At 49.3% G+C, this 27,700-nt stretch overlaps 2 protein-coding genes across 2 annotated transcripts; both read left to right on the forward strand.

Annotated features, from left to right (window-relative positions):
- Nucleotides 1–318: 318 nt before the first annotated feature.
- On the forward strand, nt 319–15,436 carry GABRQ (gamma-aminobutyric acid type A receptor subunit theta; the record flags this gene model as incomplete). The annotated part of the gene is given in 10 exon segments (XM_082864343.1): nt 319–470; nt 2,529–2,617; nt 7,695–7,762; nt 9,352–9,572; nt 10,973–11,055; nt 11,594–11,731; nt 12,272–12,424; nt 13,626–13,873; nt 14,470–14,561; nt 14,563–15,436. Coding segments are annotated over 10 exon segments (2,118 nt in total).
- A 10,697-nt stretch (nt 15,437–26,133) lies between these two features.
- Nucleotides 26,134–27,083, forward strand: LOC309978654 (melanoma-associated antigen 8-like; the record flags this gene model as incomplete). Its single annotated transcript, XM_082865155.1, is given in 2 exon segments — nt 26,134–26,542; nt 26,545–27,083. Coding segments are annotated over 2 exon segments (948 nt in total).
- Between the last annotated feature and the right edge of the window lie 617 nt (nt 27,084–27,700).

The raw sequence follows: 27,700 nt of genomic DNA on the forward strand, positions 1-27,700 counted from the left end.
GGCGGAGCCAGCCGGGCGCCAGGCTGGGTGCCCAGTCGCAGCCTGGAGCGGCCGCAGACGGAGCGCACCTCGCACCTGCTGGGCGCGTCCTGAGGGCGCTGCGTCGGGCAGAGGTACTGGAGGACTGCTCCCCCTGGGTTCTGGGCTCCGGTCCGAACCCCGCGCTCCCTGCTCCCCATACTCTCGCTACTGTCTCCTTAGAGGCGACTCCTAGCGACCCCCCAGCTCCCTCTCTCCCCGCACTGCCCACACCCCGTCCCTTTCCCCGGCGGCTGACGGCAGTCTCTCGCGCCCTCCGACCCCCGTAGTGCCGTAGCCATGGGCATCCGTGGGATGCTGCGAGCCGCTGTGCTTCTGCTGCTCATCAGAACCTGGCTCGCGGAGGGCAACGACCTCAATCCCACCCCGAAGTTCCACTTCTTCGAGCTCTCCTCCACCGTGCCCGATGTCGTCCTGGACCTCTTCAACTGGTAAGCGGGAGCCGCCAGCCTGGGCATGGCGGTGACAGGAGAGGATAGGCAGCCTCGGACCTCTTGGACGGAGCGGGCTGGGGAAGACTTGGACCCGGGCTCGCCGAGCCCTGGCGTGCGGGCCCTGCCTATAGGTCCCTGGAGGTTGGTGGGATGGGAGTGAGGGCCGCGGGGGGCCCTGTGCTTCAGCCCACCTGTTACTGCGGCGCCTGACCTGACAGAGCCCCGCGTGTGCCCAAACTGCAGCCCCAGGGGGTGGGGGGGGGGAAGATGCTCTCACCCCAAGGTCTGCCATCCATCCCCCGGGGACCAAGGCCCCTAGTAGCTTTTCCCAGTCACGTCCTTTGGCACCTGTAGGATTGGGGGAAGGGGGTACAGGGTGATGAGAAATTCACAAAACATAGACAGTAGAGACACCTGTTTGAGTCCGGATTTTTTTTCTATTCCATGAGGTGCGTGCGTGTGTTCCTGAATGCGTGTGTTGAGCAGTGAGGGACCTTTTCCGATGCTGCAGATAGAAATTATTGACTCAACCTCATCGTAGCCCAGACAGTGCGATCGGCGGCTGTATAGCATATAACCTTGTGGCCTGAGATGGGTGCATTTTTGTACTTGCTTCCTGTGAAAACATTTGAAGATTAGCTGTTTGATTTCAAGTTTGTTTGGGTCTGCAAATAACTGAAGAAATGTTAAACAGTCAGCCTTTACATGTAGATCACATGGAAATGTGTATTTGTGTTGGCCACAGATCCTGAGTGCTGGCATATGGATAATGTGTGTGGTCCTAAACAGGCAGAAATGCGTTGCTTTAATTCAGGAATCATTCATGTGCACACTTTGAAATTTTGTCATTAAAGATGATGAGATTTTTTTTAAAGATGATTGAGAATAATTTTTTAAATGGCAAACCAGAAATGAACATGTATTAGGAAAAGGGGGCATAGTTGGGCAAGGTTCCAGCAGACAGCTCTGCAATGTCCTCAACCCAACATACCAAACTGCGCTAGTGAACACACACACACACACACACACACACACACACACACACACACACACACGAGAGAGAGATTTGCAGAGGCTGACATTCCATAGTCAATGCATCAAAGATCCTAAGAGTCATAGTGATGCCCAGGGCCTATTCTCATTCACAAGCCCCTTTTGGGGAAAAGAGCCCCCCATGAAGGACTAGGTGAATTGGGAGGGCACATCAGAGACTTCTGGAAAGGCCAGCTCTCTGCGGGGTTGCGCTGGGTCCATTTACATGTGCTCACCCAAGACATGTCTAGGCTGGAAGCACATGCTTAGCCAAAGAGATGCCTGCTCCAAGAATACATGTGTTTTTGAGGACAGCCCTGAACCCCAAGAATCAAAAATGATGATTGATGAGGGTCATAAAACTCTGCTACATGAGCAAGGCTGTCTCTCTGTGTCATATGTAATATGCCAAGTCTTAGAGGTGTACAAAAACAAGATTCACATAGACGTGACAACAAAATGCTGGCCTTAGCCTAGGTAGGGGAAATGTGACTGAGCTAGAGAACATAGACTGGTGGGATCAGCTCATGGGAGTACTGAGGGTGAAAGATGACCTTTCCTGGGGCAATCAGGTGCCCCCAGAAAGAGGACTCCCACCAACCTGGAAAGCTGCATCCAGGCTGATGGTAAAGTGGGGCTCCTTAGGGGGCTGAAGTAATACATTATGTGAGGGCTCACACCTGCCCACACCCTCTTCTCTCCACTTCCCCTACAGTTTCCCCCCATCCCCCCAATTCTGCCTGGTAACAAGAATCCAGTCTTGAGGCCCCACCCTTTGGATAAAAGCTGGGGAGGAGGAGGGGGGAAGAGGAGTCTGCGTCGCTGCTGTGCTTCTGGCTGACTCACTGCAGGGATGGAGGGGAGCGGGGAGAGACGTGTACATGTATGACTGTATATGTCTGCATGTGTGCAGGAGGGAAGGCCCTGGCAAGTTGATGCTTAGGGTGCTCTTTGTTGTTTGTTTTCTGAGAAGCAGTGTGGCATTCACTGATGACCAATATTTACCAATGACTTCTCTTTCAGCAAAAATTGTGCAAATGAAGCTATGGTTCACAAGATTTTGGACAGGGTGCTGTCGAAATATGATGTCCGTCTGAGGCCCAATTTTGGAGGTAAGACACATCCAGATACTAGAGCTGAGATACAACAAGCCAGCCCCACCCAGTGAGCTGACCAGGAGCAGTCCTCTAGACCGGACACTTGTGCCTCTCCAAACCCCACCTTCTCGACCCTGCAGAGACCTGTAGCAGAGCACTCCCAGGCCCCCAACCCACAGACCTTTCACTCTGCCCCTGGAATTTCTCCCATTTCTCCGCCTTCTAATGCAAGAGGCCTCTGCCCCCTCCACACTCCTTTACAGTGGCACGGAGCCTGAAGCACACTCCCTGGGGTGGCTGGAGAAGCACTAATCACACCAGGTGTGCTTCTCATGCTAGAGTTTTCTGCTTCATCTATGGGGAGGACACGTGTTCCACCTGTGAACACATTCTTTGCACCCTGGGCACTTACCCCATTCAGCTGGCTTATAACTAAGGGCATGGACTTCTCTGCCTAGTTTACTTCACCCACCTGGGTCCCAGGCACTTCTGCTTCTGCTCCCCCTCCCCAAGACTTCAGCTCCTACCAAGTTCAGTTTATTCAACCCACTGCAGTCAGCATGATCTTTATTAATCCCACCTAACCACCTCAGGAACTTTTGATGGCTTTATTTAACTGCAAAATAAAATCTAAACTCCTTAGCCTAGCACTCAGATCTTAAACACAAAGGTGAGAAATGACAAGGAAACTGAAATACAAACCTCCAGGAAGCCAATACATCAATTTCTCCTCTTATTTCTGCCTAGCCTCACCTACCCCTACCCCTGGCTTTGGAAAGGGTGACTGGCTTCCATCACACAGCTTTAAAGTAACAGGCAACCTTCCCTGACCCCACAGAACAGGAATAGCATTCTCTGGCTGAGGGGACACCCAAGAAACCCAGACCAAGGACAGACAAGAGGAAGGGTGCATTAAATAGACATTAGTCACATTTTGGCTCAGAGGAAACAGAGAAAGAGCTAAAAAGTAGGGCGGCTAAGTCAGAGAAAGCACTCTCCTTCCTGCAGGTGGTAGAACTAGACACCCAATCTAAAGGGTTAATAAATGCTAATATTCACATTTGTACCTATGAATAGAGGTCTTCTGAATACACAAAGCCTCCACCCTAAAGGGCACACAGCTGTTAGCACTTGCCTTTGTGCTAGACCACTGGGGGGCTCTGTGATTTGCTTAGGGAGCCCCCTTGAAAACCAAGTTGATCGCCCTATGCCCTAAGGTTTGGAGGTTGGACATTTGACTGGTATCCCATTGGCTCCTTTGCTTCCTCCGAGTGTGAGGGCAGAAGGCCGTGCTGTCCCTGGATCCAAGGTGAGTGTGCACTGGGGAGTGGGAGGCTGGAGTGGAGAGGGCAGAAGGTAAGTTCTTTCATTATAGAAATTCAGGTGTTAGGGCACAGCCAGCAGCACTCCATTGCATGACACTGGTTTTAGACCAGTTGCACCAAGCAACAGTGGGTGTCAAGGGTGTAGCTGTTACATTTTCTCAATTCATTGTTTTCCTGTTTCTCAGCAAAGGCTAACCAACAGCCATTCAAGTATATCAAGCACGTTCTCCTCGCTGCTTCAGGTTGCCATCTCTGCAGGCATCCGGGGCTATGGGGACAAAACAGGGGCAAGGACCACCCTCTGGGGATTGTCAGGTGTGGCTGGCCCATGGTATCTCCAAGGCACCTCACCAACATTTTTTGAGCTAACTTGGATTTGTTTACACCTGATGCCTAACCTCCTGGGTTACCTAAGCTTTATGGGCATGCAGACCTGGGGAGTATGGGAATAGCTGGGTCCCCAGTTTGGCCAAACAGTAGATGAAGGTGGGAGAGCAAGGACAATGCAGGACCTTCTAGCATTTAGACAGAAGGAGGAACTACAGACTCTAAGTCTGGGGCTGTTTTATTGGGTTGGGGGGAGGCAGTCAATTGGAGAGCTGTGCCAGGGGGTTTAGAGTTGGGGTAGTCCATGACTCCCACTAGACACAGAATCAAATTTCCCTCTGTGTCTGAAGTGAAGTAGAGTTTCAGAGCTTAACACGCAGGCACACACGCCCCCCACATGCAGAGACATGACCTAACTGTGGTTGGGTTCAAATGGGAGACATTCCTTCCTTGAGAAGAGGAGGATGAAGAGGAGGAGGAGGGACCAGGGAAAGTTAACAAAGCTGCTTCTTTCTGAGCACGTGCTGCAAAAGGCAGGTCCCTAAGGCCTTTGCTTAGCCCATCACCTGGTATGACATAGGTGTGGAGTGAAGGAATAAATGGGACATCTTCATCATTCCTTCATTTACCTCCTCTTCCTCTGGTACTCTGATGGATGCGAGGGAGGAAGTAGAGTTGGGTAGCAAAGTTTCCAAGAGGGAGGGAAGTGATTACCCCCTTCCACTTTTTCTGCCTTCCTGAGCCCATCAGGAAGGACAGCGATGGGATATGGGACAGAGGCCATCATCCCCGAGATAGCATTTAGATACCTTACCTGGAAGCATCTTGTTCCCCTCTGTTATCCTTGTAAGGATGTGGGATATCTTAGCTAAGCTCTTGTTCTGACCACTACTAGCACATAAGGTATTCCCTCCTAATTTAGGTGGATAAATTAGAAAAAGATCCCAGGTCTCCTTCCTCCAGGCCACAGTCCTGGACCAAGACTCATGCCTTGGTGAGGGGAATGTGGACTGCACTTCAGTTCCCACTTGCCTCTTCAACTGGGAATCTTGGACAAAGCTGAGCCCTGGCACTTTAGGGTTCGGGTCCCCAGGATTCTGCTGTAAGTGATTGGATTGCCTGAATGACACAGAATGGTCTAGGATTATAAGTTTGACACTAGAGTGAGGTAGTTGAGGGGATGACTGCCTGGCCCTTCTGGGGCTTGTTGCCTGCGTAACACAAACTCCATCCTCATCTAAACGCATGTGGGGAGCCTGAAAGGCTGTAATAAAAAAACTGCCTTTCTAGAAACCCCTGTCACTACATAGCGATCATTCACAATAGCTGTGAATGCTATGCCTTCACACAGAGGCCCATTTACTTCTCAGCTGCCATTCATACGTGAATTCCCAATAGCACTTTGCAGCTCAGCTTCTAGGCAGCCAGCCTGCAGTGAAGCCAGCAGGCTGAATTGGAAGCGTCACACGTGTTTCCATAACAGCTATGTGATGTAATACACATAGAATAATGGCTTAGCTGTGAGGCCCGGTGAAGAGTTTTGAGTCAATGAGGAAACAACTAAAATGTATTTTTCCACAGTACTTTATAGTCTAGTACATATTTGCACATCCATTATCACATTTGAATGGGCAGCACTAACACCTAGTCCTGAAAAAGAAAGCCAGGAGGCAGAAACAGACAGACAGACAGACAGACACACACACACACACACACACACACACACACGCACACATGCACATGTACATGCACAAATTCAATCACAGTTACATATTAACACACACAAACACCCTCACCCATGTACTCACTCACATGAACACACAAATTCACTCACACACATATACACCCTCACATACTCTAACACACATGCTCACACATTTGCATACACACATGAACATGTTCATACATTCATTCTCACACAAACGTGCTCACATACACAAACACAAATTCATTCAAACACACCCACATACATCCACATGCTCATGCATTCACTTATACTTGCACACAAACATCCTCAGATATACAAACACAAATTCACTCACACACATAGACACACACACTCACACATGCTTTGTCATTCACACACATGAAGATACCCACATGTTCACTCACACATGCACACATATACAAACATGTCTACATATTTGCCAACTCAGAAACACACGCACCTGAACATGCTCACACATTCACTCATACCTGTATAGTGACATGCTAACACATATGGATATGCTCATGGGTTCACTTGCACATCAGCATGATCACACACTCACTCAAACATACACATTCAGCCACACACACATGGACAAGTTCACAGATTTTCTCAAGCACATAAACATGCTTACATACACCCACACTTACACACTCACAGTTATAAGTGTGATGGGTGTGAGTATAGAAGTATAATCATTTATCACACTTATCACTTGCATGTGAACAAGGTCACACACACAAATACATTCATATATTCATACAATGAACTTGCTCACTCACACATACATACACCCAAACACAACTTTACACACACAAACATAATCATGCATTCACTTACACATGGACATGCTCACAGATACACTAAGTGAACAGCCTCACGCAAATAACCTACATATTCACTCCCACACAATACACTCAAATACACACACATGCTGATGCATTCATTCACCTAGAAATGTGCTCACACATTCACTTATACAGAAACATGCTCACATACATGAAAACACTCACAAATTCACTCACACACATACAAACAAGGTTACAAACACACCCATGTTCACACATTCCCTTGCACATTAACAAGCTCACATACACTCACACAGTCACACATTCTCTCATACATGATCACACAAACACATTAACTCATAATTCACTCCCACACAACACACTCAAGCATACAAACATGCTCAAATACACTCATGTGCACACTGACACATTCACCTGCACATGAATACATGCACAGATTTACTCAGGTATGTGAACATGCTCACATACACTCATGCACACAGCTCACGCATTCATTCACACAAAAACACACATTCGTTCCCACATGGACACATTCACATGAACTCACACAAATATGCTCATGCACACCACAAATCTTGTTTTGGGGCTCATTTCTCTTAAGTTTTTTATCAAGAAAACGTTTAGAAAAAGAGTGCTTCATTGCCTTATTTTTTTCTTCATTTTGGCCTGACTCTTTCTTTTCAGCATATTGTGAGCCAGGCCCTACTCTAAGTGCTTGGGTTGCATTAACTATGAGATAAGTGCTATCATTATCCCCATTTTACTCATGAGGAAACTAAGCTCAGAGAGGTTAGGTAGCTTATTCAAGGTCACATAGCTAGTAAGTGCCAAAATGGGGTTCAAACTTCAGGCAGTCTGGCTCCTGAGTCCATGTTTTACCCTTTTTCCTACACTGCATGTAATAGTGTCTTCCTGTATTGTAGGTGCCCCTGTGCCAGTGGGTGTATCTATCTATGTCTCCAGTATTGAACAGATCTCAGAAATGACTATGGTAAGTGTGTCAGCTCCAGCCATGAGACAAGGAGCAGGGTCATAAGCCTGTTGTTCTGACCTGCAGCAGAGGCCACATGGAGGGCACAGTAGGTTTTGGAAACTACAGCCACCTGAAATTAAAAATAAATAAATCTAGATGTATTACAGACATTAAAGTGAAAGGCTTATGATGGTTTTAAAATATAATATAGGATATTCTTTTAGTGTCTTTGAGATAGGTAAGGACTTTTTAAAAAAGACACAGAAAACACAAACTATAAAAATAAATACTGGTAACTAAACTATATTAATATTCTCTTTAGCCAAAACTTCTGGCACTTCTGTTTTGCAAAATAAAAAAGCAAAGTGAGCATGACAAGTTTGAAAGGATAGTTCAGATTGGACTAAAATATTTGCAACACAAAGGACTGGTATTGAAAATACACATAATTCCTGTGAATTAATAAGAATATTTTTATTTTTTAACATCTTTATTGGAGTATAACTGCTGTACAATGGTGTGTTAGTTTCTGCTTTATAACAAAGTGAATCAGTTATACATATACATATATCCCCATATCTCTTCCCTCTTGGGTCTCCCTCCCTCCCACCTTCCCTATCCCACCCCTCTAGGTGGTCACAGAGCACAGAGCTGATCTCCCTAGGCTATAAGGCTGCTTCCCACTAGGTATCTATTTTACGTTTGGTAGTGTATATAAGTCCATGTCACTCTCACAGAGTGAGAGTGAGAAGAATATTTTTAAAGCAATAGAAAAATGATCAGAAAATTTAAACAAGAACTTCACTTTTGTGAAGAAAACCAAGTAGCAGATAAACTTATGAAAAGATGCTTGACTTTATTATTAATCAGTGAAATGCAAAATAAGACCACAGTGAGAACCCATTACATATCCACCAGACTAGCAAAAAGTCAAAAGTCAGACAGTACCAATGTTGGTAAGGCAGGAGCATTGGGAGCTCTTATCTGCACTTTATAGGGGTATAAACTGGAACTTTTGCTTTATAGTTTTTATTTCATTGTGATTTTGATGTGTATGGTGTCATCACATAATAATACACATAGTATATTCATATAAGGGAATAGTATCCAGCAATGCAAGTGAACAAATTTTAATTACACACATCGACCTGAGCAAACACACAAACATAATGTTGAGTGAAAGAAGCAACTTATGAATGCGTAGTGTGATTCCATTCAGAAAAAAATTTTAAATAAGTCCAACTAAGCAATATGTTTCTTAGAAATACATAGACAATAAAACTTAAGAAAACATAGAGAAAAAATAGAAAAAGCAAGGGATTATTATCATTAAAATCTAAGATAATGGTTACTGCTGGGAGGTGTGGGAAATATGTTCTGCAAGAGACACGTTGAAGATTGATAGTTATTGGGAATATTCTATTTCTTAACCTGAATTTTAATTTTATGGGGCTCATTTTATTATTCGTAACATTGAACACTCTTACATATGTTTCGTTACGCATCTATATTTAGGATGTATTTCATACACCTGCATACACACAAACACTGAGGACAGAAAGCTGGGCAACCTCACTTACAACTAGGATTTACCTTTCTTTCCTCAGGACTATACTATTACAATGTTTTTTCATCAGACCTGGAAAGATCCACGTTTAGCATACTATGAGACCAATCTGAACCTGACCCTGGACTATCAGATGCTTGAGAAGTTGTGGGTCCCTGACTGCTACTTTCTAAATAGCAAGGATGCTTTTGTGCATGATGTGACTGTAGAAAATCGCGTGTTTCAGCTTCAGCCAGATGGAACGGTGCGGTATGGCATCCGGTGAGTTCCCCCAGGGACCTGGGGGTCACCATGACAGCCTACCTTCTTCCCACTAATTATCCCATGAACACACTCCAAGGAACACACAGAGGAGCCCACTGCTTTCCAAATCTCTCTTTCACTGCCCCCTCACTCAGTAGTCAAAGTGGAACCTTCAGAGTTTCCCACAGCCATCCTTGGCTGTCCTGTCCCCACACCTTGCCTTATGCTGTTGCTTCTGTCTGGAATGACCCGTTCCTCTTTCCACGAGTCTGAAGCTTTCCTATCCTTCAATCCCTAATTCAAATGCCCTCTTTGTCAAGAAATCATCTTTGATACTCTCAACTGGAAGAGCTCTCCCTTTGCCTTAGCATTGAATGTATATTCTGTTATTTATTTGTGTCTTTTCTCTCCCATGCAGTGAAGGAGGGGGACTGGTCTCTGCCATTGATCATATATGCAACATGCAGGGGCCCCAAGGGTGCGCAGTGTGCGTATATTGCCTATGGCTTTGTACAAACAGAATGTGTGCACACTGGAGCTCCCCACTGGCCTATTTATAGCATAGCAGACAGTCACCAAAGCCCTCCGCACAGCCTCATCTCTTACAAAAAGTCTCTTAAGACAAGCATGAGACATAAATTTAGCTCAGAAAATGTCTCCAAGAGGGAGCTACTAGGGTACAGCTCTTTCTCTGCGGTTCTCTTGCTGAATCCCTTTGTTTCCCTCTTCTTTCTCCATCCACTTTCCCATGGACCCAGACACTGTTCCCTGTAAGCTTTGTTGTTCTCTGACTCCAGTGTCTGGGCATTTTGCTAAGCCCCAGTACCCTCATAAGCAATGCACAGAGATGGGATTGCTGCCGGAACAGCTCCCATGGCCAAAGGTAGGCCGGGGCCACTGCCCACATCGGTACCCACACACCACACACAGGCACTCCACAACAGATCTGGTGTTTCAGCTGCTTCAGTGTAGCGGTTTCCTCCTGACAGCTTTGCTGCTCCTTCAGCAAGAAAGTCCTCTTTCTGCCTCTGCATTCAGTTTCCTCAAGGACCCTTCCCATTCTGACACCCTGAGGCTTCCTGACATGCCATGTATCTGTTGTCATCTGTGTAAGTCCTACCAGACTTTTGGGTGTCTGTCACATACAAATTCCCTCTCTCCTCCTTACACAACTGCAACTCATCTTTCCTCTAGGAGGGAAGGAAGCGTGCGGGGCGGGGGCAGGGTGGGGGAGGAGAAAGAAGGAAAGAAGAAAGGGAGGGAAGGAGGACCCAGCTCTAATGTGGCCAGTGTGGGAAGGTGTTAGGTGGGTCAGTCCTTGGGGTGCCTCTCCCCACCCCACCCCTTCAGTCTTCTCAGGAACAGTTACTTGCCTGGGCTTGACTCACTTTTCTGTTCCTTTTGCTTTTCCTTTGCAGGCTCACCACCACAGCAGCTTGTTCCATGAATCTGCAAAAATTCCCTCTGGACAAGCAGACCTGCAAGCTGGAGGTGGAGAGCTGTACGTATGTCTCCCAAGGCCCCTTTTTTCCCTACCCAGCATTGGGGCCGTGATGAAGCCAAAGGCAAACTTGACAGTGAGAGGGCCTGCATATCTCCCCTACTCCCTCCCTCCCCCATTTCTCTCTCTCCCAGGTAGATAGATGATAGATAGATAGATAGATAGATAGATAGATAGATAGATAGATAGAGACAGAAAGACAGACAGAGAGGGGTATATATACATATGGTATCAGGGAGAAGGTGGCCTTTAGGCTATAAAGAGTCCCATAGGGAAATGTGCCTAGCTATGGGAAAATTGTGCACAAGCTAATGGGTAGGAGCATATCTCTTTGCTGTGCTTTCCTTCCTGCATAAGAAACTTCAAACTGAGAGTTCTCTTTCCATGTGACCCCCTTCCTTATGCTCAGACCCACAAAACACAAAGGTACCCCAATATTGCAGGTTCCAACTACCCTTTGGTTTTCACAAGCTCCTCTGGTGTGAAATCTGCCTATGCCTGCTTTCTGAGATTAATTCTGTTTCCTTCCCCCTCCTAGATGGCTACACAGTTGAAGACATCCTATTATACTGGGAAGGCAATGGGAATGCCATCCAGGGTACTGAGAAGCTGCACATCCCTCAGTTCAGTTTCCTAGGAAAGACGATGACTAGCAAAGAGGTGTTTTTCTACACAGGTGGGTCTGACCCCCTCCTTCTCTCCTATCTCCTGTCTCTTTTGTACCCTAGGAAATTCCTGGTGACCTCTGCCTTTGACCTCTAGACTCTCTTCTTCCTTCTTTCCTATTCCCTTCTTGTTCTGGATACCTTCCAAAGCCCCCTTCATAAAGTCCCAATGGCTTACCCTCTGCCAATGAGGAAATGTGTGTGGAAGCAGTTGGCCAGGTTTGACACTCCACAGGCCTCCTTCCAGGGCCAGCCTCTCCCCTTCCATCTGTTGTAGCTTTGAAATATCTCATGTCTTTCCCATTTCAACTTCAGTTGACATGGAGAAAGTGAGGAAGGAAGGAAGAGATAGCAGACTTGCTACGCCATATGGGCCTGCTGACACATGCCATTGTCACTGGCCTTAAGGCAGCAAATGGGGTCAGGTCTACATACTGCCCAGACTGTAATATTAGAGGCTGAACTGGCCATTGGTTTCCCCCCCATCGTGTACTTCACTCGGAAAATCCCCTCACCCCTACCACCCTAATACCAGTATGTCTACCTGCCAGGTTCCTATGTGCGCCTGATAGTGAGGTTCCTGGTCAAGAGGGAAGTCACCAGCTACCTTGTGCAGATCTATTGGCCTACTGTCCTCACCACTGTTGTTTCCTGGATATCATTTTGGATGAACTATGAATCCTCTGCAGCCAGGGTGACAGTAGGTAGGTCCTGTTCCCATCCCAGGAAGGAACTTGGGTTGTCTTGCTCAGAAAAAAGTTGAAAGTAAGGAACAGTGTGTGACTGCACAGGCAAGGAAACAAGATGGGACCTAACAGGCACACTACAGGTGCCCAGCCAATCCACAGCAGAGAGACCAACATTGGAGACAGATGTGAAAAAAACATCAGGGTTGGGATCTTGGTATGTTGGGTCCAAAGTACCAGAATTCATTATTTGCTGGATACATAAATGAATGGACAAGTCACAAATTTAGATCAGAAATGCAACACAATAAACATTGATTAAGCAACATATCAAAATGCCCAATTAGGCAGCAGAGGGCTTCTAGATGAGCTGCTCCTGGCAAGTGTCTAATGGAATGCTGAGACAAATGCTATCAGAGTCCAGAGGAGGAAATGACCCAGGTAATGACCCAGATCTTATCGGCTAAAACTGCACCAAGAAAGTATTGCTCAAACTGGGTTTTGAGGACTTCCAGGAGGGTGCCTGGAGCACAAGCTGGGGAAGTGGGGAGAGTAGCAGAAAGGCAGCTTGGGCTGACTTGGGAAGAACATGAAATTCCATTTTAAGCAGTTGGAACTTCATGTATAAGCAATGGGGAGCATCAAAGGCTTTTGAGCAGTACTAAGGAGGGGCCTAAAGAGATCAGCTCCCAAATTTATTTGGTCCCACTCTGCAGAATGTCTGTGTATCCCAGACCCTCGTCTGCTTTCTCCTTCACCATCTTTGGGGCAGACTTTTCAGCCTCCTTCTTTAGAAGCACACACTAGGCTAAACCTTTATATTTATGTGATATTTTAGGGGTCACAAAACTTTCTGAGGGATGGACTACAGGAAAGCTTACATACTAGCAGGCAAAGGGGGAAAGGACCATCATAGGGCAAAACGGGGCTGGACATGTAAATCACTATGAAACCATGGCTGGAGATTTTTGACTTGATCCTAAGAGCAATGGGAAATCACTAAACTATTGAAGTACAGGTTGGGTGTAAGGATGGGGGAGGAGAAGCAAAGATAGCAATTGAGCCAGGGCCCTAAGCCTGGTAAGCTGAAGGCCTTTTGCTGAGGGCCCTCTCAATCTCAGAGATGGCCTTTGCTCCCTTCCAGTGGGGTGTGGGTCTGATGGCTTGCCAAGAACTTCAGCCACCTGAGGGGACTAACCCTGTGCTATGTTGTTTATAGGTTTGACTTCAATGCTCATCCTGAATGCCATCAACTCACATCTGCGGAATAAACTCCCCCAATTTTCCTGTATCAAGGCCATTGACATCTATATGGTCGTATGCTTCTTCTTTGTGTTCCTGTCCTTGCTAGAATATGTCTACATCAACTATGTTTTCTACAGCCGAAGAGGACCTCAGCGCTCTCAGAGGCAACTCAGAAGAGCCCAAAGAGTCATGACCCGCTACCGCTACCAAGAGGCGATGCAGGTTTGGCTTTTTGACTGACAATCTGCTTTCCTTGAGCACTTCTTAAACCTAAGATTAGCACTTGACCCTTTCAAATTTCTTAGCTCCTTTAATCCTCATACAACACACACATGCGCACACATGCATGCACACACACACACGCACATGCACACACACACGCACTCCAGGTAAGAAAGAAGTAGAACAATTTATCATTACTCCTTTATAGGTTGAGTCATTGTCCAAGGTCATAAGTGGCAGAGCTATAGATTTCCCAAGACCTTTGGGCTTCAAATCCAGTCTACTTAGCATGCCTCCAGTGGCAGGCAATGGAGCCAGAGGGAAAGGGAACACAGGGAAGCTGAAAGGAAGAGACACCAGAGAGGCTGACCTAACCCTCCTTCCTTTGCTCTTTTGACTCCGAAAGCCATGCTGAGCATTTTGCTGCTGGCAGTACGTTAACGTCCCTCCTTTACAGGGAACTTACCCCCACCTGCCTGAGGAGGTCTTGCCTCTGTCCACTACACAGCACTCCAGAGGGAGCAGCTGCCCCAGAGGGGCAGCAAGAGCCATGAACTTCCCTTGCATGCTAACAGCCTCTCGGTCCTGTTCCTCGGCACCTTGCGCACAAGAGACCCCAGGAAGAAGAGGTGGCTTTCTCAGTGGAAGAGCCCATCAGTCATGTTACAAGTGCTCATGAGGAAAGTCCCCCCCCCACACTCCCTAAAAGTGATTGTACATGCAGCATTCGACCTCATGAGTCTATCCACTGTCTCCTTAAAGGATGACCAGTTGCACATAGAAGATGAAAATGGCTCTCCTCCCTCCAGACGGGTGTGGGCTGGCCTAGCAAGCCCAGAAAGCCTCGGCTCTCTAGCCTCCATCTCAGAGCAGGCACCTCTGGCCTCCTCAGAAAGCCTCAGCTCACTGTCTTCTCTCTCGGACCAGTCCTGGCTGGCCACTGCAGAAAGCCTGAGTGACCTCCCATCCACCTCAGAGCAGGCCGTGCCCAGCTATGGCATTTGCATTAATGATATTGATATTGATGACAGTGTTATTCCTACTGAAATCCGCAACTGTGCAGAGGCCCATGGCCGTGCTGAGACCTGTGACCCAGAAGATCCTGAAGAGAGCTCCAACTCCGATGAGAGCCAAGACCATGGCCTCAGTAGGAAGCATCTGCTTGTCCACAGCCAGAGGTGTGTGCAAGAAGCAAACTACAACCTTGAAGAGATCCATAACACCCTTGATGAGACCCATAGCACCCTTCATGACATTTGTAGCTTGCCTGATGACGTCAGAGTTGAGAGTGGCTACCTTGACCTTGAGAGGCAACTCAAGTATAATGTTGACAGTACCTGGAGCCTTTATGGTAATGTTATGGGCTTTGATCCAGACAAGAACACTAACTCGGAGTCTGATGACAGTTCCCCCCCAAGCCCTGGGTGCTCCTTCAGTAAAGGGTTCTCTTCCAAGCTCTTTCACCCTGACTACATCCCTAAGGTCGACCGGTGCTCCCGGCTCCTCTTCCCTCTTGCTTTTGTGGTGTTCAACATTGTTTACTGGGTGTACCATATGTATTAGTTCCATAGTGTCCCAGAGTGACACTATGCTCCTTTCATAGTTCCTTTTGGTTCCGTTTTACCTTCTTTTCTTTTTTCGTTTTACTTTGTGGTTATTTGGGCAGTTGAATCAGTTCCACCTTTCTCTTTACAAACATGAGGTGGGGAGTAGTTGGAAAGGTTGTGTTCTGGCTGGAAGTAAAGGGATTGAGGTGGAGTTGGAGGTAAATAGCACATTGATTTCCCTTTTCTTCCGAATACTATACGTTTTCAAAGCCTTCTAACACCTAATAAGCACAGAAAAGCCCCCTGGAAATGGAAATGTTTAGAAAACAGAGAGGAGCCAGACTGGGGGACAGAAAGGATCCAAGCCCTGTACACAAAAACATTTCTGGGGGCTTTTCTGTCCCACTAAAGTGTTGAGTTTTCTTTTTCATTACTTTTTTCTTCTGTTTTTTTTTTTTTTTTTTCCCTCCTAGGGATTATGGTCCTTGCTCACCCTCTGCTTAGGGTTTTACAGGACTGGGTTGGGGAAGGGCTAGCCATCTCTTGCAAATGCAGGTGGTTGGCTTTGGGGAACTTGGGGGATTTTGAAAGTGCCTTCCCCCCACTATTTTTGTTTTTTTCTTGCGGTACGCGGGCCTCTCACTGTTGTGGCCTCTCCCGTTGCGGAGCACAGGCTCCAGACGCGCAGGCTCAGCGGCCATGGCTCACGGGCCCAGCCGCTCCGCGGCATGTGGGATCTTCCCGGACCGGGGCACAAACCCGCATCCCCTGCATCGGCAGGCGGGCTCTCAACCACTGCGCCACCAGGGAAGCCCTCCCCCACTATTTTTTCTGTTGTATTTTGAGTGTGGTGTTGTGGTGCGGGGTTGGGAATGGAATGTGGGTGGATGGGTAGGGGTGCTGAGTGAAATGTCAGGGTAAATGAGAGAGCATGTTCCCAGCAGGAGCTCGCAGAGGGTGAATGATGTTGGGTTGGAGATTACTCAGATTGAGGCAGCATCTTTGGAGGGATTGGAACTTCTCTTGCGTATATTTCTGCTTCAGAATGTTTGACAATGGGGACTCAATACATCTGTCTAGGTCACATGCTGAGTTGATCACTAGACACAGTGCAAGCACTTGGTGAATGAAGACTAGGGTTTGGAAAGTTCACCATCTGATCTAGAATAGCTGTTGTGAATCAGTATACTGATTCTTTCTGTTTGTCAAGTGCATAGTAAGTGTCAAGGAGCTTACCCACACATCCCATTGTTGAACCCTCACAAGAGTCCTGTGAGCCAGGGAAGGCAAAGTACATTGTCCCCAGTGTTCTGAGGGGGAAAAAATGGAATTTATGTACCACACTTGAGGACATGCATCCAGTGAGTGGTGGAGCCACCCCACTTGCTCTTCCTTCTTCTTGTCCTCATAACTCTGTCAGCTGAGGTGCTCCCCTGTCTCTCCTCCCTTTTACAAAAGGGGGGTGCTCCATCAGGTTCTGCTTATGTGCCAGGCATCAGACCTCATCCTACAGCACCTGGAGCATCTCTGCAGAAAGAGACCAGTGACCAGCCAATGAGTGTGAACCGAGCACATTGAACATAGGCACTGCTCACCCGATGGGGCTCCTAAGGGAAGTGGGCAGTAGCCTGCATGCCAATTTGCCAAGCAGCCCCATTTCACTGACAGAGGAGGTGGGGGAGCAAGATTTGCCAAGCACCCAGCTTATGTTCCTCCTTCCTCCATAGGCAGAGCCTCTACTGCAGCCCCTCAGCCACCTACGCTTTTAACCGTGTTCCTATATTTGTGTTTCTGTGTATACCTGGGTGTGTGTCTGCATCAAGGTAGTTCTGCGTGCACATACAACCACTTGAGAAGCTGTATAGTTCTATGTACATCAGTGTAAATCTATATTGGTGTGTATAAGATTGTATATATAAAAACATGTAGATGCACATGTGTGTGCATGTGTGCACCCCTATGAAAGAGTGTGTAAACTTACGACTTACGTATGTGTGTGCTTGTGTGTACACACATGGGTGTATTCTGCATGCATGTGTATAAGTGCATGTGTGCATAACTCTGTTTATTTATCTGATTTGAATAGGTGTGAAAGGAAATACGTGTGAAAGCATATGCATTCCTTTTTGGTGGCTCTTCTTGAACCACCAGAATTCCCTTGGCCTGTTCCCACATAAGGGGGGCCGTATTTGGCCGGGCTACTTAACTGACCATTTCTTTCCAATTCCCTTGTTCCAGGGAGCGGTGTCTCCCGGTCCCCATCCACTCTTCTCCTCGTCCCTCCACCCATCTGTGCTGTCTCCTGGACGGAAGATGCAGAAGAAGTGAATGTAGTCCCAGGAAGAGATAATTTAGTGCCTTGAGGTAGGAAATGCTCGATCATGGGCTAGGATGGGAGTTCAGAGATTTTGCTTTGTCCTGGAAGGACGTGTTTGGCAGTAACAAAGGTAGGGGTTGGGGTGGGGAAGCCTTGAAGATGCAGTAAGAACAAAAATATGATGTACACAATGGGATGGGAGAGCTAAAGAGCTGGAGAGGAGGTTGTATATAGCCTTTATGATTCATCCTTTTATTATAATCACCTTGTAAGTCTGAAACGTGTCAGGGTGGAGCCAGCTGCAAGCAGGTGGGTGGTATGAGGAAACGGCTCAGGGGATTGGCTGCTAGCAGTTGGAGGCAAAGAACCAAAGGGCACTTTGGTAGCCCATCCTGGGATGGTTGTTAATTGCACTTCAGCCTTGGATTTGGATTTGTAGTCCAGAGCTCCCTACTTCCACCCCCTCCAGGGAAAGAATAATCAGAGGGGTGAGAGGGCTGACCAAGGAGAGAAGTGCAAAGGAGCCCTCAGGGGCTGACTACCTCGATCAGCTCAGCTTGTCTCTTCTTCTTTTCTATACACACAGCATACAAATATAGCATCCTAACACACCCACAGAGACCTACACAGTAACACATACATGTATACACACATGGGCACTCACCTTCAGCAGCATATACATATATACACACAGATATGCACAAACACATACAGCCACACATACGTAAGTTCACACGCAAAATCACACGTTTACCCTCATATCCACACACAAACACACACATACACACACACAAATCTTATGAGACAGCTAAAAACAAGAAAATTGCTGCTGGAATATCAAAGATAGCCTCTTTCTTTTTGGACACCCCTCACAGAGAAATCAGGTTTGTGGGGAGAGCAATGACCTCACATCTGAAGCTCCCATCATGGCTATTGAAAGCCTTGCTTCCTGGGGCCTAAACATTGGTTGATTGATTTGGATTTGGGTTTCCAGGACCCAGGAGTGCCTTTGAGCCCTGCAGGAGGCAAGCAGTTCATTTGGGAGAAGATCATACAGATAGATTGGAGGAGTGGGGACAAAAAAAGAAGGTTTTAAGATGTATCTGGCAGAAATGCTCAGGAAGTCTTCAGAGTGCAGAGGAAGGGCAGAGAGGCCAGTTGTAAATATCTCTACAGATCCATGTAGCTAGATGTAATATTATACTTTAAAAAAAGAATACCCTGCCCTAGTGTGCTGCAATGAGAGCAGTTGAACTACTGCGGCTGACACTGTGTGAGAGTGAGTGTCAAGGTGAGGCGGAGGTTTGGCAATGACACCTTATCAGAAACTTGAACCTTTGAGTTTGCCATAGAATTGGTCGTTTTAGCCTGAAAATTGCCAGATCTCCCCTGTGTCATTCTCTGTGTGTTCTGTCGTCAGTGTCGTGGTTGAGCCCCACTCTTAGCTGCCCCCAGCTGTACAAGCACGTCGCCCTCCAGCTGGCTGCCTACACCCCCCACCCCCGCACTCCTCATCTCACACCCACTAACTCAATCAGGGTCTGTGCTAACAGAGAATTTGGAGCTTGGGCAGAGGGAAGGGTCTTGCTTAGTCTGGGATGGAGCAGCCATCTTTACCCCCGAAAATTGCTCCTCTACCACTACCACGGGAAGGAGACCTCTGTGTCTTTAATGTGTCAGTTTGTTGTGGGGATGTGTGACACGATTCCTACGAAGTTCTTGCATGTGCCACTGTGGGGCACCTTTGCAGAGATAACAGACAATCTCTTGGGTCTTACTGCAGCTTGTCAAATGTATTCTTACAATCCATGTCATCTTGTTAATAGCAAGGCTGCAAAGTGTTTGCACATTTAGAGCTGAGTTTTGCTGAGACTGTGGCCATTCCTAATGAAGTTTCCTTATTCTGTACATAAAAGAGCTAACCCTTTGAGCTATTAACTAATGAATGCATTCACTAAGCTATCCACCTGCATGGTACCCTGCTGTGGTGATGACCACCAAAAGAAATCATGACTTGTCCTACTGAAAGTGCAGTGTGTTTGTGTAGGTTGTATCATGTCCTGTGATCAATATGAAATCTTTATTATCAGTGTTAGGTTTTCAGGGTAGGGAGCGGGGAGGGCGTTACAGTGTCTCCCTGATATGCTTCAATTATGAAATACCCCCAGTTGGTCAGGGTCACCTCTGTTGACTCAACATATGTAAGACTTTGTACCCACCATCTTGTCGGACTGCATCTCTGGGGTCAATAGTCATCAGTGGAAACGAATTCTTCAGAGGGCAGCCAAGGCAGTGCCATTCTGGAAGCAGAAGAAATACAGTAAAATCACACACGTGCGGGTCTTCAGGAGTGGTGCTGGGCCCAGGCAGTGAAAATCAAGAAAGAAGACCAAGACCCATGTGTCCTGGATGGTCTGTCTGGCAAAAGGGCCCAGAGCAGCAGAGAGCCCCCAAGATGACCCAGTTCCCTCTTTGTCTTCATTAAATGCACATTTTTGCATGAAAAAGACCTTGACCAATCCTGACTTTTAAAAAGGAAAACATGAAGAGACATAAAATTATGCTTCTGAAAATATGCTGAAATAAAGGTTTGTAAATAGCCAAAAGGGGAAAATAAATGTATATAATTGCAAATACACATACATATGAGTCATTGCGTTTCCTCTCTATTATGTTGGAAGGGACCTTCATCTGGGTCCAGGAAGCCTCTGTCTTCCATTCATCACCTTTGCCTCCCCACAGCTTTGCACACCCACCTCCCCATACCCTGGGATATCTGAATCCATAGTTTTCAAGAGGAGGGGAAATAATGATGTCACAGTTGAAATTAGTTTATGCTCTTGCAAAAATCATTCTAATTATTTCAGACAAAAATTTTAAAACACGGCAAGTCATTGTGGTGTCAAATACAATGTGCACACTTATTTCCATTCGGGGGGGCGGCTGGAGGAGAAAGGTCTTCATAAAGAAAATTTTTTTAAATCTCCATTACCAATGTGGATGTGCAGAATAAAAAGCAAGACAACCCTGTAGAGGTGGGAAGAACGGTGTGCTCAGGTTTTAAAAAGTTTGCAGAGTCACATTAAAACATCCTGCTGATGCTGCAGAAGGTCATTGCTGTGGCCCACATTTGTCAGTGTGCCCGCCTGCAAGCACCTTTTGTTGAAAACCTTGGACTTGCAGCAGGAACCCAGACCTAATGTCTCCTCCTCTGTGGTCCCTTTTGTACCCAAAGCAGGACAGGAGAGCTGTGCATTCACACCCAAGAGGCCTGATCTGCCCAAGGGTCTGGGGGCTGGTGTTGTCACAGGGACATACAGAAAGAGAAAATGCAGTTGGGGGTAAAAGGGTAGTTTTCACAGTATGTCTGGAGTAGGCCCTTAGCTACTGAGTTATTTTCTGCTGGCTAATTTATTGCCAATAACTCAGGTTCTGAAACTGGCCTGCAATCCCAGGTGGAGTTGTGACCCTTGAATCGTCCTACTGTAACTTGCTACCCAACAACTATACAACCACCTTAATGGATATGGCATAAGAGAAGGGGGATGTGGTCTCCCTCCCCATTTACAGCTTCCCTAACTCTCAGGGTGAAAGAACCCTTGCTACAACTTCTCCAGGCTTTCAGCAAGGTCTCTTCCCAGCCTCCTATGTTGGCTCAGCTGCCTCTGAGCCCTGGCAGGGCCTCCAGGGACCCCTTAGTACTGCCATGGTGCCACTTCCCCCAACCAGGTCTCTCCCAAGCTGCCTTCCTGATAAGACTCTCAAGGGAATTACTAAGGTATACAGGACTGAGGAAGGATTATTTTACTTTTTAATAACCTTAAGCACATTTTTTATACTGATATGTTTAATAGCAATAGGGGAAAATGGGGAAAAAAGAAAGTGAAGATCAAAAAAAAAGTAATGGGGGGACATCCCTGGTGGAGCAGTGGTTAAGAATCCGCCTGCCAATGCAGGGGACACAGGTTCGATCCCTGGCCCAGGAAGATCCCACATGCCACGGAGCAACTAAGCCCGTGTGCTACAACTACTGAGCCTGTGCTCTAAGCCACAAGCCACAACTACTGAAGACCGCACCTAAAGCCCCTGCTCTGCAACAAGAGAACCCACTACAATGAGAAGCCTGCATGCCACAACAAAGAGTAGCCCCCTGCACACTACAACTAGAGAAAGCCCGTGCACAGCAACGAAGACCCAATGCAGCCAAAAAAATAAATAAAATTTGTTTTAAAAAAGTAATGGGTGATGAGGACCTATTCCTCACGGGACTCAAACAAGTTTCTCTCCAATGGTGTAGAAGCAACTCAGGGACTGTACAGTGAGCAAGGGCCATAATTTGAACATAAACTCTGCCAATGGCCAGGCTAAGAGTTGCTACAGTAGAATGCAGTTCTGCATCCTTGACTGTAAATCTCTCAATTTCAATTACAAATCATCTTCTTAGAGAGTCTCCCTTTAATATCACATGAGGGATGGAGGTTAAAAATTTATTGGAAATAGTGGACCCCAGCCCTCCCTTCTGTCTGGAATTCTCTGTGTGCCTTTAGGCAAGACCCTGTTCATTAGGGGGCCTCTTCGAATCCTCTTCTTTCCCAGCCCCAACCAAGGAGCCAGCCCATTTTCACCCCAGGCCAGGTGCACTGCTTAAATCTCTGCCTATTAGGAAGATTTTCCATCCCTGCTCTCTTTCAATAGCATTATCCATTTTCAACTTGTACCCACATACTGCACCAGCCCATGCTTAAACCAGCCAGGGCCTAAAGAAACTCTATATGGTCATAGGTGCAAGCTGGGAAAGGGGTGCTGGTGCAACTGTAGTGGGTGATATGGGGATCTGAGCTATCTGCTCATATAATTATTTGAACCCACTGGTCCTGCTCAGGCTGGAACAAGCCAACACTACTATCCCTGCCATGCTGAATCACTGGATGAGAGCAGCCCAAGGGGGAAGTGTGACCTCATTGCAAACTCAACTGGGGCTGGCAAGCAACTCTGCCCCCTACAATAGGTTCTCTTGCTGGAGATCTGAGTGGCATATCTACATCACCACAAGACAAACACATCTTTCTATTGTTAATGTTGGTCTACCTCTTTCAGGATACAATTTTGCACCTACCCAAAGACCACCTTGATACTATGGTTGTAGTTTGGTGTATGCCAGGGATCCAGGACAGTCCCCATCCTGACACTATCTCCATAGAGGAATACATGAATGCTTTGCTAAGGAAGTGAGACACCCACCTTCCTTTCCAATGAGCAGAAAACACTCTACCCCATCACACAACCAGACAATAGAATAACGAGTGAACCACAGAGAGTAAGGGTAGGTATTCTTTCATGAAATTATATATATACATATATATGTGTATATATGTATATTACATATATACATATATATTCTAAAAGTACACTTGGTAGAGATATAAAATGTACTATTTACTAGAAAAGAGGGTTCAGAAAAAAAAATCATTTCAATGGACAATGTAAAGTTAGACAACCTGAAAACAACAGGACTTCCCCAAATCCCACCACGCAGCCTCTTCTGTGTAGAAAAGAAACCTCGTGAAACAACAGGTTTCCAAAGTCTGGTGGCTGGTGAGGAGCCCCGAGGGGAAGGTGTGCGGTTCTCTGTGCTCCCCCCACGGTCATGGGCACGGCAGCCCCCCTTCCAGCATCTGTGCTGGGACTGCAGCCTTTCTCTCAGGGGTTGAGGAGGACCCTCCTGAGTGAGGATGGAGGGGTCCAGCAGGCCCGGAACAGAGGGTCCCCCAGCATGCAACTCCACCCGTACTGGGACTCCTGAGGCACCCCGGGCCGGGCTATCAGGCTGCCCATCCCCCCCGCCGCCCCCAACTCCTCAGGGATCTCGGGGGTTCAGAGGCTCGGTCTGAGGGGCACAGTCTCAGGTGGGCAGAGGGAGGGGCCCAGGTGCTGCCTGGAGTCGAGGTGAGGACCAGAGGAGGACTGAGGGCCCCCAGGGGGATGCATCTGCAGCCCTCCCGACAGCCCTGGGAGCCCCCCCACCCCGGCATGCTGTCCGGATGGGACTGCACTGATCCCCCTGGGAGGGGCAGGGAAGGGCCTGGGTCAGGGAGGCCGGGGCCAGGTCGGCAGAGGGAAGGAGCCCAGCCCCACCAGGAGTCAAGGTACAACCGTGAGGGGGACTCGGAGGCCGCAAGGCATCCAGGTTGGCCCTGCTGTCAGCCCTGAGAGACCGCTGGCTGGGCTGTGGGAATAAGCGCCACCCCCGACCCCCGCTTCCCTCTCAGGGGTCCTGGCTGGGGAGGGCCTGGGTCTCAGGGGACCAAGGTCAGGTGGGCGGGGGATGGGCCCTACCATCTGGGAGGGAAAGTGAGTAGCCAACGGAGGGCTGAGGGACCCTCGTGGGATCATCTCAGCCCTGGGAAGCCCTGGGCTTGGGGGCCTGATGTGTTGTCCATAGATTCCCCCTGGGGGTCTCAGGACAGTGAAAGCCTTGGTGTGAGGGTCCGGCCTCGGATCAACACAGGGGGCATCCAGGACCTGCCAGAGATCCAGCTGAGGACTCTGAAGGAAGACAGAGGGGACCCCACAGATCCCTGCCCCTGCCATCAGCCCTGGGCGGTCCCGGGACGGAATGAGCACTTGGCAAGGAGTTTTGACTTCCACATCTGGGTCTCAGAGACACTGGGGACCTGGTATAAGGGGGGGGGCCTAAGGTGGGTGGAGGGGAGAATCACAGGTCCTGCTGGGAGTCAATGTGAGGCCCCTGAGGGAGGACAGAGGGGACCCTGGGCCCCAGATCAGGGTAGGCCTGGGAGGTCATAGGGCAGGAGGACCTCTTGCAGCACTTCCTGACATCCGGGTCCCAGAAAGAGTGGCGCCCCGGTATGAGGGACGGGGCCTCAGGTGGGCAGAGGGGAGAATCCCAGGTCCTGCCGGGGGTCAGGGTGAGGACCCTGAGGCAGGACTGACGGGACCCTGGACCCCAGAATAGAGGGGACCTCAGAGGAGCTCGCCCATGCTGTCAGCCCTGGGAGGTCCCGGGCAGGGCTGACTGGACGTTGCAGGCTCTCACCTCTGCCACGTGGTTGGGGATGGAGGCGTCTAGGGATGCGAGGACCTTGGTCTGAGGGGAAACATCAGGGCAGCGGAGGGTGGAGTCCCAGGACCTGCCAGGGGTCAAGGTGTGGACCCCGAGAGAGGACTGGGAGGAGCCCAATCCCCGGAGCAAACAGGGGCCCACAGACATCTGGCCTGACCCAACTGTCAGCCCTGGAAACCTCCGGCAGGACCTGTCTCACTGCCCCCTCCTCATTTCCAGATGGGTGGGCTCAGGGAGGAGGAAGCCATGCTCTGGGGGTCTGGCCTCAGGCCCCGGCAAGGGTCATGGAAAAGACTGGGGAGACCCCTCCTCACACAGAGTACTTGGAGCCCAGCCGGCCCTGCCCCTTTTGTCACCCATGGGTGTCCCAGAATAGGTGGGAGCATTGACTCCCCGTCACATCCTCTCCTGGTGTCTTATGGAGGTGAGGCCTTGGCTGAAGGAGACTGGTCATAGTCAGCAGAGGGAGCTGTCCCAGGCCCTGCAGGGTGTCAAGGTGCAGACTGAGCGGACCACCCATCGTCCCAGCACAGATGGACCCCACGGAGTTTGGCCACCCCTTTTTGTCCCCTGTGACCCCTGTTAGCCCCTGGGCAGGTGTGGCCAGTATTCGGGGCCCCTCACTTCTTGTCAGTGCAGGGAATTTGTTTGAGAATTTTGACTCAGACAGCAGACAGAGGGCCCAGGCCCTGCCAGGGGGAAGGGGAGGCCCTGCCCTGAGTGAGCACAGAGGGGGCCACCCATGCCAGGACAGTGGGAACCTCACAGAGTAAAGCCCAGTCCTCCTGCCAGCACCGAGGGGCACAGGGCTGTGCCATAATCTACAGCCGAGGTGCCCCCTCCATTCCTCTTACAGGGGCTCCAGGAACCGGGAGGCGAAGGCCCAGGTCTGAGGACCGTGTCCTCAGGGCACAGAGCAGAGGAGGCCCAGGCAGTGCCAGGAGCCAAGGGGAGGTGCGTGCCCTGAGTGTGTACCCAGGGGCTCCCCCTCCCAGAACAGAGGGGACCCCACAACACCCAAGTCACCCCACCCCCCTGACAGCCCCAGAACCTGGGGCCGTGCTGGCTGCACCCTGAGGAGCCCCCTCACTTCCTTCTTCAGGTTGGCAGGGGACAGGCCGCCCAGGAGGAGCGCCCCTGTGAGGCCCGAGGGCAGCCCTTAAGACGAGACCTGTAAGTGGCCTTTGTCAGAGCTGCCCAGGGTGCCTTTCTCCGCCGAGGCCGCTCACACCCCCTCTCTTCCCCAGGTACGAGGTCCCCTGCCCACACTCCCGTGGGCGGCCCGACCCCAGTGATCAGGCCCCCGGTCGAGATGAGTGAGCTCCGCCAGCCTGAGGCCGACCTTGAGGCCCCAGTCCCGGCCCAGGGTCCTGTGGAGGCGCCACTGCTGGGGGCTGTGGGGGAGGAGGCCGCATCCCCCTCGTCCTCTGCCTCCTCTTCTTACTCTGTCCTGTTCCTGGGCACCCTGGGGGAGGTGGCTGATGCTGGGGAACCCAGTCCCCCCCAGAGCCCCTCCCCCACTGCCATGGCCACTCCTCCATGGAGCCAATCTGAAGACGACAGCCTCAGCACCCCAGATGAGGAAGAGCCGAGCACCTGGCATGACCAGGAAGATGCCGAGTCCTTGCTCCAAGATGCACCACATCAGAAGGTGGCTGACCTGGTGAGGTTCCTGCTGCTCAAGTATCGCACAAAGGAGTCGACCACAAAGGCAGAAATGCTGCCATCCTCAAAGACTACCCAGACCACTTCCCCGTGGTCTTCAGCCGAGCCTCCGAGTACATGCAGCTGGTCCTTGGCCTCGACGTGAAGGAGGTGGACCCAAGCAATCACTCCTATGTCCTCGTCCCCACCCTGAGCCTCACCTGGGATGCAGTGCTGAGGGCCGGGCAGCGCACGCCCAAGGCCGGCCTCCTGGTGCCGGTCCTGACCATGGTCACCCTGTTCGGTGACCGCACCCCTGAGGAGGAGGTGTGGGGAGTGCTCGGCAACATGGGGGTGTGTGCCGGGAGGGTGCCCTGCATCTATGGGGAGCCCAGGGAGCTGCTCACCAAAGTGTGGGTGCAGGAGGGCTACCTGGAGTACCGGCAGGTGCCCCACAGCGACCCTGCCCGCTACGAGTTCCTGTGGGGTGCCCGGGCCTACGCGGAGACCAGCAAGTGGCAGGTCCTGCAGCATCTGCTCAGGGTCAATAGCTTGGATCCCAGGTCCTTCCCATCTGTGTCTGCAGAGGGTGTGAGCGATGAGGAAGGGGGAGCCTGAGCCAGAGCAGCAGCCAGGCTCCTTCCAGGCCCACGTCCAGCAGCTTCTCCCATGGGGCAGGAAAGGAGGCTGATCCATCACTCTGAGTTTGAAGAGGGAGCGGTCAGCCTTCTAAGCAGTGAGGTCCCGGGCCAGTCGGAGGAACTCAGTGGGCAGCATCTTTGGGTTCCTGTTGTATATGATGACATGGAATTTCAACTCTGTTTTCTTTGGGAATTTTTCAAATATTGTTCCATTTAAGAGAAGGCTTAATAAGCTTCAGTATCTAAGTTTGCAAATGACATTAATCACACATGTATTTGCACTAATTCAGTTCAATGACAAGAGTTTTGCAATTGTGTAAAACAAATTGTAAGATTCCCATATTATTTTGTGGTGGTGAACAAGATAACATGGCATTGGAATAGGAGTTTACTTGGAAATGTGAAAGTAATTAGCAGTACAACTGAAGGCCACCACGTTGTTCCTCGGGACACCCCGTCGTCCGCTCAGTGGTGGGTACCCTGCTGTGGGACTTTCCTGTTCCAGCCATAGGGCAGGTCCAGGCCCCGAGATGTGGGCCAGAGGGGGAGTGGCTAACCTGGGGGAGCGGGCATTGCCGGCACCCATCTTCCTGG

This window comes from Leucopleurus acutus, assembly GCF_964270905.1.
Source record: "Leucopleurus acutus genome assembly, chromosome: X".
Classification (NCBI taxonomy): domain Eukaryota; kingdom Metazoa; phylum Chordata; class Mammalia; order Artiodactyla; family Delphinidae; genus Leucopleurus; species Leucopleurus acutus.